The sequence below is a fragment of the Oreochromis aureus genome, linkage group 6 (genome assembly GCF_013358895.1).
Source record: "Oreochromis aureus strain Israel breed Guangdong linkage group 6, ZZ_aureus, whole genome shotgun sequence".
Classification (NCBI taxonomy): domain Eukaryota; kingdom Metazoa; phylum Chordata; class Actinopteri; order Cichliformes; family Cichlidae; genus Oreochromis; species Oreochromis aureus.
In genome coordinates, this window is record NC_052947.1 from 17,007,317 (window position 1) to 17,021,376 (window position 14,060).

The window sequence follows — 14,060 nt, forward strand, 5'->3', positions numbered from 1 at the left end:
TACACGTGCAGGCCGTAGATGCAGCGGAAATGTGGTAATTGTGCAGGAAGAGCCACCTTAGTTAAAGTTATTGCATATTTTTGTGTATTTTTCTTCTCTTTTGTTTGTAAAAATTTACTCTTTATCAAGCATTCACATAAAAAGTTCCACACTGTGCAGCCAAACGTTATAAAACAGATTCTCAGGTTGTCCTTGTCTTCCTTTGATCCCTTATGAAAAGGCTAGACAGTCATGCTGCAGTGATCAGTCAGGGTCAAAGTCATACTCCACTTTCCCCTCCCTCCCTCATCCCATGTCGTCTCCACTGTAGTTTTGTAGCTCTGGCAGCTGGTGGTGCTGTAAGACTTGAGTCTGCCCCCCCTTGGCTTTCTCTCCTACATAACAAGGCTGTCACCTATTCTACCCTCCTTTGTCCTCTCCCCTCCATCACTCACCTCCACACGTCAACAGCGAGCCACTGCAGCATCCTCCGTCAGCCCGCTGCGATCAGGCGAGTGGGGACCAGCGCTCTACGCAAAGTAAGCCTGGGCGAAGGAATGAAGTGTCTTCAAATGAAATGTAAAATAAAAAAGGAGGCGAATTTTTGGTGTTTAGTGATCTAAAAGAAAAACAGGGTGGTTCTGCAGAGGGTTTATAGGACAAATGCATGCACATGCAAGATGAAGAAGAACCTGCATTGATTCAAGTGTTTTTTAAAATAAAAAAAACAAAACAAAAAAAAGCTCACAGTCCGAGAGCACGATGTCTGCCACCAGGTCATTTGTGTGAATGGTATTAATTGGGTTCCCTGTGAGGCCACACGGCCAGCGGCTCAGTTATGATTCCAGTGGGTAAATATTTGCCTGCACTAACCCTCGCCAAGTGCCATAATGATTCTTTGTGTGTTGCGCTGTGTGCCGTGCCTTTCTGTGTGTGTGTGTATATATATATATCACTCAGCGCCTATGTCCGCCTGTGTGTTTTGTGTGTCTGTGTTGCGGCTCAATCTCCCTCCAACATTCCCTCTCTTACAGCTGCAGCTCGCCAGAGTTTGATCAATAACGCGTCCTTCATTCTCAAGTCAGGCCTGACCTTGGCAGCCTTTTGTCTCCTTCCAGGGGCCAGAGTGCGCATGTACAGGTTGGAAAACAAGGCTCTCAAAAAAAAAAAAAAAAAATCCATCCTTGGACGAAAAAGAATCCCCCACCCACCCCCAACCCCACCCTTCTCCTTCCAATGCCTCCACGCTACAGCATTCTCATTAAGAAACTAATGAATCATATATTTATAGCATTCTTATCTTAGCGTAATGAGGTGATGCCACTTTTGAACTCATTTGCTAAATGACCACAGGCCACACGCAGAAATGGAATAAACTTCCAATTCCTCGCATGTGCCGCCGCATTGATTTTCACGGGGCAAAACACGGCAGAGCCAATTCAAACCTGACTGAACAAAGAACACCTATGCAGTCACGGATGATACAAAAAAAAAAAAAAAAAAAAAAAAAGCAGGCCCGTTCGCTCAGAGACATTTTTAAAAGCATTACAACATGGAAGACTGCAGCAGTAGGCAGTCAGAGTTGATCTGACAGATCTGTTTACATGCTAATGCAGCCTGACATAGCCTGCAGGTGGCACCATTTATAGATTGGTCCTGCAGTCTTTGTACTCTTTGTTGGTCGGTGATACATATTTGCATGGCACATTTTTTCTTTCACAGGTAGATGTTCAATCTGCGACGGCGCATTAAGTGATCAACAAGTGTATTTTGCAACACATTCACCAGCAAAGTTCAGATGTAGGGGTTTAAAAAAAAAAAATACATATCTATCTATATCTATATATCTGCGCACAAAGCAATCAAAGCATAATGTCATATTGAGCTAAATCTTTGTGATCAATTTGCAAACTAAAGAGCCAGAGACTGAAGCTAAATGAGCCTCACAACAGGAGCTTTTGTTTATAAATTCTTGTTTTGAAGCACTTTATTTGGAATTATAAAACGGCCGATTGTCAGATTATGTGTAATGATGAGTGCATTTGTACACGAGCCATTCAGTAATGGGTTTCTGCAGGCCAGTCGCATCAAGATCAATTACAAAATTAGCACATTAGGACTGACAAATTACAAAATTATGTTCTAATCCTTTTGAAGCCTTCTGGGAAAACAGTGGTAGATTTGGATGTCTCCGCTTGCTCCGGGGATAAACTGTGAGCGAGCGATTTCACTAAAAGGACAAAAAAAAAAAGAAAAAAAAAAATAGATCATTCGTCTTCCACAGTCAGACTTCCCCACGAGCAAGGGGGAAGTCTAAGAGACGCCATTTAAGATTTAAATGACAATTATTAAAATCATTAAGCATGTATGGATATATCAGCCAGAAAGCACTTTCATCATTGTTGACTGCTACTGGTAAATAGAAGACATTTGCTAGTATAGCAGCGAGCTATGTTCATCTGTTGAGTCACATCAATTTTGTGCTGGCTAAGTGTTCAAAGACAGTTCAGTTCATTTTTACATTGAACATTTCTTTGTTTCCATGGCACCAAATGGGAAATAAAAACCACACCAGATGATGCATCTCTACAAATAGTTTAAAATTATGTTATTTGCAGGTTTGGACAGAGCCAAAAGAAATTCACCAGCTTTCTTAACCACCTTTTATTTACTTAAACATTAAAGCCCTTCTTGTTTATCAAAGTGGTCCAATCTGAGTGAGGAAAATGCAGGTTTGTGTTAAATTCTTACTTTTCCTGGTAGGAAAAAGTTAGATTGGACCATATCCGGTAAACGTGCGAAGCTGTAGTTGTTTTCCTTGTGATAATAACACCAAAATGTGTAAATGACGTTCAACGAGTCAGACATAAATCGGAACTCAGAATTTATTCATATATTCCACTTTTACAAAACAAACGCTTCTCAGGCTTTACAAAACCAAAAACGTATGACAGTCGTCTTCTGAAACATTACTAAAAACTGAAAAGATAAACTGAACACAAATTGGTCTTCACTAGACTTTCCTCTTCTGGGTGCTGATGTACAGAACTGTAAGTAGAAGAAGGGAGAAAAGGGAAAAAAAAAGATTTTATTCATACACGATGATCCATAAAAATAAATCAAAATTCAGAAATTCTCATTTGACAGATAATATACTCAATGAGGCGGGTTAAAGCAAAACAGAGGCGGGCTGACGTAGGATTTGTAAGATCAACACTGACATCTGGTGACTTAAAAATCCTATATTCCGGTACGTCGGATTATATTTTTATTTCCTTTCAGAAACACAAAAGTAAAGATATTCCACTAACATTTGTTATGTGTATTTATTCATTTACACTCCACCCGACTCTGCTCGAATCATCTGGTTGTTATAGTTGGAAACACCCTGTACTGCCAGGAGATATGCTGAAGAGCACCCTCTGCTGGTTAAATTATGTAACATCAATGCTCACAACACTGTTGAAGGGTGTTTCTCCCATCTTTAACTTGTTTTATTTATGAGCCGTTATAAATTATAGTCTGGCTCTACTGCAAAAAAATTTTTTTTCTTAAATGTCTTTAACAGAGGAGTCATTGTGTTTTGTTTTTCATTTTTACTGTGAATAGCTACTGCACCTCACAACAGTCCTAATGTGTAGCCCCAAACACAGAAGTTATTCCACAGAAACAAATCCCAAAGAAAAACCAATAATTCCAGCAACAAGAAAATGTGCTGCTGCTGATGATGATTTAGTAAATTCTATGTTAAACCTTGACCCCCTGCAGCATCCACGTTCCACATTTTTCACCTCAAAGATAATCTGTATAGTTTGTTGTACTGGTTATTTTGACTAAAATAGCACTATCTGCAGCCTGAAACACCGGCCTGCATGACTCACATTCAAGATCAAATCACACACTGGATACAGTGCATGCCTGGTGTCTGGAAAATGCAGACAGAGAGATGTAGATGTAAACAATACAGTTAAAAAAATGTTCTGACTACTGTGGTAAATACAGAATGTATTACACTATCTCTGCAAACAAGAGCCTTACACTGAGCTGATTCTAATGCATCCTGAAAAAAGGGCATACCAGTGATTAAACATGAAATCTCTGTTTCAGGACAGTTTCAGTGATGTGAAAAAGTGTTTGTCCCCTTCTTGATTTCCTTTTTTTTTTTTAAATGTTTGTCTGTTTTAGATCATCAAACAAATGTAAATATTAGGCAAAGATAACAAGTAAACACAAGTTTCCAAATGAAGGTGTTTAGTATTAAGGGGAAACCAATCCAAACCTACATGGCCCTTTGTGAAAAAGTGATTGCCCCACCCTGTTATAACATAAATTAACTGTGGTGTATCACATCGTTGCAAAGTTTGAGTCGAGTTGAATTTCTCTAGCCACACTCAGGCCTGACTAGTATTGCGCCTGTTCTCAATCAAGAAATCATGTAAAGTGGAGTAGACCAAAATATCCTCAAAAGCCAGGCACATGCCAGAATCCAAAGAAATTCAGGAACACATGAGGAACAAAGTAATTGCAACCTCTTGGTCTTGAAAAGGGTTTAAAGGCATTTCTTAAGCTGTATGACTCCAGTGAACTACAATGAGAGCTATTATCCACAAATGGCGAAAACATGGAACAGCCTCAGTTTTGCCAGAAAACATTTTGATGATCCCCAAAACTTTAGGGATAATACTCTCTGGACTGACAAGACAAAAGTTGAACTTTTTGGAAGGTGTGTGTCCCATTACATCTTGCATGAAGTGAACACAGCATTTTAGAAAAGGAATGTCATATACCAACAGTGAAAAGGTGTGCGATGGTCTGAGGCTACCTCAGGACCTGGAGGCTTGCTGTAGTAAATGGAACCATGAATTCTGCCGTCCAGCCACCTGTTCATGACCTCAAGCTGAAGCAGATGATTCAAAACACACCAGCAAGTCCACCTCTGAATGGCTTAAGAAAAACAAAATGAAGTCTCTGGAGTGGCCTAGTCAAAGTCCTGACCTGAATCCGACTGAGATGCTGTGGCATGACCTTAAAACAGGCGGTTCATGCTTGAAAACCCTCAAAGGTGGCTGAACTTAAACAATTCTGCAAAGATGAGTGGGCCAAAATTCCTCCACAGTGCTGGAAAAGACTCACTGCCTGTTATCACAAACACTTGATTGCAGTTGTTTCTGCTAAGGGTGGCCCATCAGGTTTAGGGGGGCAATCACTTTTTCACACAGGACCATGTAGGTTTGGATTTTTTTCTCTCTTAATAATAAACACCTTCATTTAGAAACTGCACTTTGTGTTTACTTGTGTTATCTTTGTCTAGTATTTAAATTAGTTTAATGTGAAACATTTAAGTGTGACAAACATACAAAAAAATAGGAAATCAAAAAGAGGCAAACACTTTTTCACACCACTTTATCTGAATGTCTTTGCACAGTTTGAGTTCGCTCCAGTCTGTCTATGCTGATCAACATGGAGAATATTAATACAAAGTTTCATAAAAATATAGCAAGACACAAGAAAATGCAATGAGTGAAAAAGGGCAGCTCCCAAGAGCTGTGTTAACAATGTGTTGTTTTAACAATAATTAATGAGTTAAAAATATCTTAATAAATCAGCTCGGGCATCAGCTAACAGCTACTGTCATTAACAGGATATCTACTGATTATTATCATATAATGATGTACTTCGAAAAATCAATGCAGGCAAAAGTTTAATTTGAAGACCAATTTAATTTGAGTGGGATTTTTTTTTTTTTTTTTTTTTTTATCTTTAACTAATTATCACCATTTGGCTAACCCTCACAATACTTTCAAGAAGGCGAGAGACCTTTCCACAGTTTAAAGAGAAAAAAAGTACTAGTGCAAATAAAAAATTAAAAAAATATAGTAAAACACATTTCTGAGTTCAGTTTTACAGTTTCAGGGTTCTGGTTACTGTTCACGACTGACTTTTACGCAGAGCTTACTGGAGCTGTACAAATTTATTTTATGAGGGAAAAAAAGGAGTTGTGTTAGACCAGAACATAGCTAAAAGGTTATGGCACCATACTGAACCGAGTCGTGTCATTCATAATGTATGCCCTCATTTAAACGGAATTAATAAGCAAGCACTGAATGTGAGTCATTAGCAGACAGACCACAGCTTCCTGTTTTGAGAGGAACATCCTACAGAGAAGGTTACTTTTCTGGGTAAGTTGGCTGATCAACCTTTTTAGATCACACTTTAACCTGCGCTCCTCACCTGTTTGTGTCATATTTTCTGCTCCTTTTAACTGTCATGAATGAGTTGCAGTTTCGGATATTAAGAGAAAAAACTGATGGCCTCAGAAACATAAACAACCTGCATTTATTTTTCTACTCTATTTTATCATCATATTAATTATGCACTTCAGTCTTCTTACAGAAGACCTATACTGCCTCAAATTTTAATACCAAAGTCTACATAAAAGGGAGAAGCTTACCATTGTTTCCTCTTAGGAAGGCATCTCCATATTTGTTCTTGAGTTGCCCGTTGACATACTCCTCTGTCTGCTCTATGGCGATGTTCATGTAACCGTCTAAACAGGCCAGAACACCTGCAGGTACACAAACACACCGTGTTTTCCTTTAAAGTCATTACTTACCGATCAGTATTGGGGGGGAAACAAGTGGCTAGGCTGTTACGTACCTCTATAATCGACACCAGAGTTCAGTTTGACCACAACAGGTCTGCCAATGATCTGCTTCAGAAAGTCACTCGGGGTCTGCTTCCTCAGGCTCATTTTGACTGTGATCTGAAAGGATGAAAGATGAGCATTAGATACTATAGTAGCAATTTATTTCATGGAGCTACATTAGCGTGACAAAAGCTAACTCGTGTTCATGTCTGTAATAGTAACGATTTCCTAACGCAAACAGGCTAGTATCGTTAGCGGCTAGCTAGCTAACGAGTATAACAAACCTGCTAACCGACTATTTTCCCGTGAATCTGTTTGCGCAGCGAGAGTCGCTGTCTTTGTGAAAATCCTGCTTACATTTTATTGCACCCAACAACACAAGGAGAAACCCTTTAATTTTATCTGCAGCAGCAATATGTTTGTTAGCATTTCACTCACCAGACCGAGGTTTTCCAGACAATTGTATTTAGCATGGACGTCAGATTGACCAATCACAAGCGTGTTCTGTACGGAAAGAGGCTGAGGACAAAAAACTTAACTGATTGATCGCTAATCATATAATCAGGTATCAAACTGGCAACAAAGTAGCTATAGTTTTGTGATTAAATGTTTGCCTGAGCCTTCTCTATTTTTTGCCCTTTTTTTTGCATATTTGTCACATTTACATGTTTCAGGTCATCAAAGATAACTTGAGTAAATACAAAATGCAGTTTTTAAATTATGATTTCATTTGTTATAGGAAAAAAGCTTCTAAAGCTACCTGGTCCTATGTGAAAAAAATAATCCCCCCCTTGTTAAGTCATGAATTAACTGCTAACTTTTCCCTAGTCACAGCCAGGGCTGGTTACTGCCAGACCTGCTGAATCAAGAAATCACTTAAGTAGAAGCTGTCTGACAAAGTGTAAAAGGTGAAAGATTTCAAAAAGCAACACACCATTCCTCATTCCTTAATCTAAAAAAAAAAAAAAAAAAAAAAAATCTCAAGAATTGATAAGAAACGTTACAAAGCTATTTCTAAGGCTTTGTGACTCCAACGAACCACAGTGACAGCCAAAGGTGCCACAGGCAGTTATTAGGTTTTGGGAAAATGACTTTTTCACGCAGGGCCAGCTTTCGATAGTCTTTTCCCTTAATCAATCAAATCATCATTTAAAAACCGCATTTCGTATTTACTCAGGTTACCTTTGTCTAAAATTACAATTTCTTTGTTGATCTGAAACATGTAAGTGTGCCAAAGTGGCAAAAAAAAAGAGGGAAAAAAAGGAATCTGTAAGGGATTAGATACCTTTAGCCTTGTGTTCAGCATCACCTGTACTTTTATGTTCCCAGCCATGACAGTTGATGTGCAAAGAGAAGATTATGAAGAAAAAGGAAATATGAATTTTAGTCCAGCAAAATAATATATATATACATATATATATATATATATATATATATATATATATATATATATATATATATATATATATATTATGTCAGCTTTCTTTTTGGACCTTTCTTTTCCTCCTGTTAGTCATTAATTTGGAACTGTGCGTTTTCTATATATCATTTCACATAATTACCATCATAGGCTGAAAGAGCATGATGAAAACAAAACATTTGAATCTGGATTCTGGTTAAAGCACAGAAAATCACTACCCAAATAAGAAGAAATCAGAGCAATTTCTGGATGAATATTAATAATAACAACAGAGATAATGATGTTGGTACTTCATACCTCTTTGTCTTGTTAAATTAAAATATAAAAAAATCATTTAGGTGCTTGCCTTGTTTTAAAAATGCATATGATCCTGAGGCAGAATTGAGTTAAACTTAATGGGTGACATCAATATATATTATAACCTATGGTTTCACAAAAGTTTGGATGCTGTAAAATGTAAACAAGAAAAAAATGCAGTAATTTGCAAATCATTTGAAGCCTGTAATTAAGAAAAAATACAAAGGCAACATATCAGAGTCTAAACTGAAAATATTATAAGACTATCAGGTACATGGGCAAAAAAATAAGCATACTGGAAATGTTGAGTCTGCAAAAAATCTGTGGTCATTTGTGGTACATAATAGCCATTAATCAATCAGAGAATCGATAAAGATTTCACCAAAATTTTTGCTGACAGGCCATGATCTATGGGCCCTCAGCTAACACTACATTAAAAATGGACATGATGCTTTAGTAGAAATCACTGCATGGGCTCAAGGTCCATTTTCAGTAAAATATTATTTGTCAACCATTCGTGCTCATATTCACACGTATGGGCAATTTTGAATCACCAGTTAACCTAACCCCACTAACTGCATGCCTGGTTGTCTGTGACAAGCTACCGACCTGTCCAGAGTGTACCCTGCCACTCACCCTGTGGTAGCTGAGATAGGCTTCACCCCCTCTACGACCCTGAATTGGATAAATGGATGGAGGGAAGGATGGATGTTATTTTTCACTGCCTCAGCAAATGAAAGTTAAAACACTACCATGCAAAGAAAGTAGATTTTTATCAGCACATAGTTCAAAAGCTGAGATCTGTGATGGTCATGTGCATTAGTACACGTGGCATGTTTAACCTGCATATCTGTAGGGCACACAGGGATAAATACACATTTTCAAGCAACATATGCTATGCAGTCCAAATGATGTGTTTCTCTGAAGAATCATTGCTTATTTCAGTGAGAAGATGTCTGTACATATTTTGCATATTCATCATAAAGAGTAAAGTAAAAGAGTCTCAGTGCTAAACAGTCCTTCCTGTTTGTTTTTGTTACACACTAAAAAACAAAATAAAAAAAAATGGATCATTGCAAAAAACAAAATAAAAAAACCCCCAAAACAATTCCAGATAACACAAACAACGGAAATTATATATCAAGTAAGAGCAAGGAAGAACTCTGTGGTCTAAATTACTGCAATTGAATTTAAGGTTGTGTTGTAAAATGTACAGGTGATGCAACACAGTGGTAAATACGCTTCTCCCTAAATGTCCATGAAACTACTCTGAATCTCACACGTTTGACTTTGATACTATTTAACTGCATTATGCGTAAATTTAACAGTAAAACTTCTACAGACCCTCACAGATTCTAGTCACCGTCTCTGTTATTGCAAAATAGTTGCTGTTCGACAGCTGAATGGTGACCAGATGCACACCGAGATGAAGTCAGATCTGCTAACAAGGAAGGAAACACCTGATGTGTGAGTACAGTCGAAAACATAACTGCCATCTCCTTTGAGAGCTGATTAGATTGGCCTGATTGGTCCTTCCACTTATTCATCGCTGGATGTTAATATCAAATCAAGCTTTATAATAAAAAACAAATAAATACAAAAAATGATTGATGACAGTGAAAGTGAATATTTTGAAGTTTCGGACTGTTTTTACAAACATTTTAAAATAAATTATTCATTATTTATCAGAATGAAATATATATCAAAATAGCACAAATGTAAAATTCTACATTAATCATATGGACAAAGTTTCATTTAATTTAATCAAAAAGCTTAACCTAATGTAATAAATTTCAATCTAAATTTTCAGTGGAAATCTTTAAAAGCTACAGAAGTTTACTTATATGTTAAAGTACGTTTATGAGTGTTTCTCACTTTGGGTTTACACATTTTTAAATCACTGTGGAATTTCTCTTGTTTTAAAATAGAAATAAATAAAGTGCATTATAGCTTTAAAAAAGTATAATGCAATAACAGTAATAGTATTATTATTTTTTTATTATTACCATTATTATTATTATTATGCTATTGGTAAGCTGTGCTGTGAAGGATAAGAGAAAGTCTACCATCTGATAAAAACTCTGGTTGTTGGGGTGCGTGACCCAAACACTGCACAGCTTGGGAGGTACATGAAAAATGGTGTAGGGGGGGAAATAGGGATGAAATGGTGAGGTGAAAGATAGAAGAGGATAGAGGGCACGAGGATGTGCCAGTACGTGTTAGCAGAGACAGAGAGGTTGAGAGAAAAAGAGAGAGAGAGGGAGAGAGAGAGGGGGATTGTGAGAGGTGGAATCATAAAGTACTTCTTGTGTGTCTAGACAGGTTGCTTGTTAGCAGGGCATGGCTAGCCCTGTGGAGGCTAGAGGTTAATTTGGTATCTGCTGCTGTGTTAAACTAAGGTCAGTACTACAAGTCCTTAAGTCATAAACAAGAGTGGTTAAGAGCCATGTATACACCTAGGCACCGGTTAATGAATATTCAATGAAGATTTTTTTCCCCCTTGTCCCTTGTTTCCTTTGTCGTTGCTTGCTTTGTAGAAAATTTTTGGAAAGAAAAAAACCACAGTTTTTCTCCATGGCCTTCAGAAATGACCTCTGCGTGCTAACATTTAGTTGTCCTTTGTTATCCTATAGTTGTAACGAAGAGTGGCTTTTTGCTTTTTGAAACGCGGCACGCTGATTATTCGCTTCCATTCTTGAACGCACTGAATGCAAATGCTCATGAGTTTTATCTCGTAGTACAATAAAAACCAATGATCTAATAAAAACAGAAAAAAAATGTCCAAGTCATGAAGTTTGTGGATAAAGCAAAACTTATACTCATGACCGGCATTTAATGCAGACGTTTTCTCGTGCTGATTTGGATCTTAGTGGAAATATAATGAGAAAATGTTTGAAGTGAGCTTACACGGGCAAATCGGGTATAATCCACAGGCTGAGAAAAGTGCTTCTGGCCTGTAACCAGCACAAAATCCACCAATGATGGTTAATAAGTCAGCTGAAATAGGGCTTAATTAAAACACTGACACTGTGGGCTGTATCTGTGGTTAACCTGTCAGTGATCGCCAGACTGTTCTGCTGCCTATGCATTACATGTGTAATGTATGTCTAAGATGCCAAGTCTTTTTTTTCTTTCTTTTTTTTTTTTACATATGCTCTAACAGCAGATTCAAAAAATAATAAATAAATAAACACGTGCAAATACAAAAGCATCAACAGGCTTTGTTTTTGTTTCTAATTTCATTGTTTTTGCTTTTAATCAGCACATGTTCTCAGATAAGTAGCAGATTTCCCTTTCTGGTGTCAAATTGCTTCAGGTGGTCTTAAATGTTTGATTGTTTTTCCTCACTGTATTCTAATTTTGTATTCATTTGCACTTCATGTGTCTTATATATGTGTGTGTTTTATACATATATATAATTTTGTATTTTAGAGTAATGGATACCTGCTCTTTGGCACCTGCCTGTGTCAGTGCCTGATATTTATCTGTTACAATAATTTGCTTAGGCTGAAATCAAGTGAAAAACGTATTGAAATAAACACTGACTAATGACCAGATTGTTATTTTTAACGCCTGTATTGACAGATTTTCACAATCACCACATCATTATTCTGCTAACAAATTAAGGTAAATAAGTGAATTTTGTCAGGCAAAAGAAGCAAGTGATGTATTTTTAATGCTTGTTTATTCATATTTTATTTTATTTTTCTAGCAGACTATGTTTATATATATTTTATATGTATATGTTTCCCAAAATAGCAAACATTTAAGTCACAGTAGTAGCAGCAATATAAAAGCAGGAAACATCAACCGTGTAGTTATTTTCAACCTGTTTTTTGGAGCCTCACGCCCACACAGAGGCTCAATAAGGCCACATTTAAACAATAATGATGATAATAACTGGGGGAAAAAAGGCAGCTTATATTAATGTTTGGACAAACAGCTAGTCATTTTTCTTCAAAAACTCTCTGACCATGCAGTGTAAACCTGGTCAGCCAGAAAGCATAACAGCAGTGCTGTCAATTGACGGACAAATCCCGTCTCCATCTCCAGACCTCTTAACCCCGAGGGATGGGCTTGTGAAATAGAAAGATTATGGTGACGGGAGATGCTATTGTAGGTGGGAAATGGGGGACTGGACCAAAGCAGGCAGGGGCTTGAGGTGAGAGGGAATAAGGAGGAGGGGGCACATCCCTCTTGTATCCTAAAGCAATATGCAGGATGGGGGTTGAGGTGGGGGTTGGCAGTGCAGGATGTGGAGAAAGTCTAGACTGCATTGACCCTTCTGAAGCCAGGTTTTCTCTTCAGGTCAAGCTTGATATGGAGAAGATAATGGAAAAGCTTGGGGGACTTTTCAAATAAAAAAACAGATTGGTAGACCAAGTATCCCTTCTCTAGCTTCTCTGTAATCCCAAACTGTATGGAGGTAATAGCCTGGAAGTGATGGGAAACCTTTTTCTTCCTTTAAAAGGCGACCAGGACAACTCAGTTGCATGTCTTGACGCTTGTATCTATTACTTTTGTAGCACCTAGGGTTCCTTTAAATGGTTGACTTGCTTAAACATCTTGCCTGCCCTCTGTTCTTTTAACTGTACAACAGCGCGGCCGCTTACCGAAACAGTTGATCAAATCGTCACATTTACTGCACATCCACAAAACAGAGCTCTGAATCCCTTCGCTGTAGCAGGGAAGTGCTGAAGAATTTACATTTATATGCATCGGTAAATTGCCCACAGAAGCGATAGGAGTGTCCCTGTGCTTTGAGTTTTGCTCCTTATTATTTTCTTGCCCGTGACACGTCGCTCAACTTCCACTTAATGACTCAGCTGTGAGCGCTGACAGTTGACAGAGGTTGGCTGGCCTGGGGGCCCCATGCTTAGAGAAGGGGGTGGCACAAGGCAGGCTAGGTGGGATGTAATCACTCCCTGTAATTTGGAGGAAACCCACTGAGCTGCTCACAGTCAAGATGAAAGCCCTGTTCTTGTTCCCGTCATTCCACAGCCACCGAGCTCCACTGCTTGCAAAAATCTGAAAAGAGAGCTTCAGAGAACCAATTCTGCCTGGTTGATGTCCCCCAGGGTTTAGTCCTGAGACCATCTCAAATCAGCTACAGCCCCGGAGCCATGTTCTTTCCCCAAGGAGTGTCACTGTAGCCAGACAGTCAGACTGCCCATCCTGTGCTGTATGGCCCGAGCGCAGCCAGCCAACACACAACTCTCCTGAGATCCTCCTTAGTGGAAAGAGAGCTCAGTGGAGCTTATGCTGTGGGCTTGTATCTGGCTGTCTGTCTGTCATTCTGTCTGACATTCTCCCATGTTGCCGTTTCCCTTTTATATCTCAATCTGGGGAAAGGAGGGAATGCATTTCAAAGCTGTTCCACATCAGGGATGGAAAAAATATATATATTTTATTTTTCACAGTATAGCAAGTTGGATAAGTTTGCCAAAAAGCACCCTGTCATGAAAATAATTGTCTGAACTGGCCAATAATTGCACTTTGTTAAGCTCAGTGTACTTCATTTCCCCGAATGACCATTTTCACAGCAAGATTGGCCAGTTTGATCACTTAGCACGCAGCGCTATGCTACCAAGTTGCCAAAGGGACACTGTAGTGGTTTTGCTTGATAGATGGTGAATGGTGCTTATACAAGGAGCCACTCCAGTGCACCCATAAATATGCATTGTGACATTTGGAACAAAGCCGCTCGTCCTCTCTTTC

General features: G+C 38.4%; 1 protein-coding gene across 2 annotated transcripts; it reads right to left on the reverse strand.

The window, feature by feature from the left end:
- Window positions 1-2,846: 2,846 nt before the first annotated feature.
- lsm6 (LSM6 homolog, U6 small nuclear RNA and mRNA degradation associated) lies at window positions 2,847-7,158 on the reverse strand. Of its 2 annotated transcripts, none has more exons than XM_031752222.2 (4): window positions 7,064-7,158; window positions 6,637-6,742; window positions 6,431-6,544; window positions 2,847-3,027 (listed from the first exon to the last, which is right to left on the reverse strand). In XM_031752222.2, the coding sequence occupies exons 2-4, from the start codon at window positions 6,728-6,730 to the stop codon at window positions 2,993-2,995; spliced, it is 243 nt and encodes an 80-aa protein (XP_031608082.1). In that variant the 5' UTR covers window positions 6,731-6,742; window positions 7,064-7,158; the 3' UTR covers window positions 2,847-2,992. The 2 variants fall into 2 exon arrangements, with proteins under 2 accessions (XP_031608082.1, XP_031608083.1); XM_031752223.2 differs by lacking the exon at window positions 7,064-7,158 and adding an exon at window positions 6,983-7,037.
- Window positions 7,159-14,060: the final 6,902 nt, after the last annotated feature.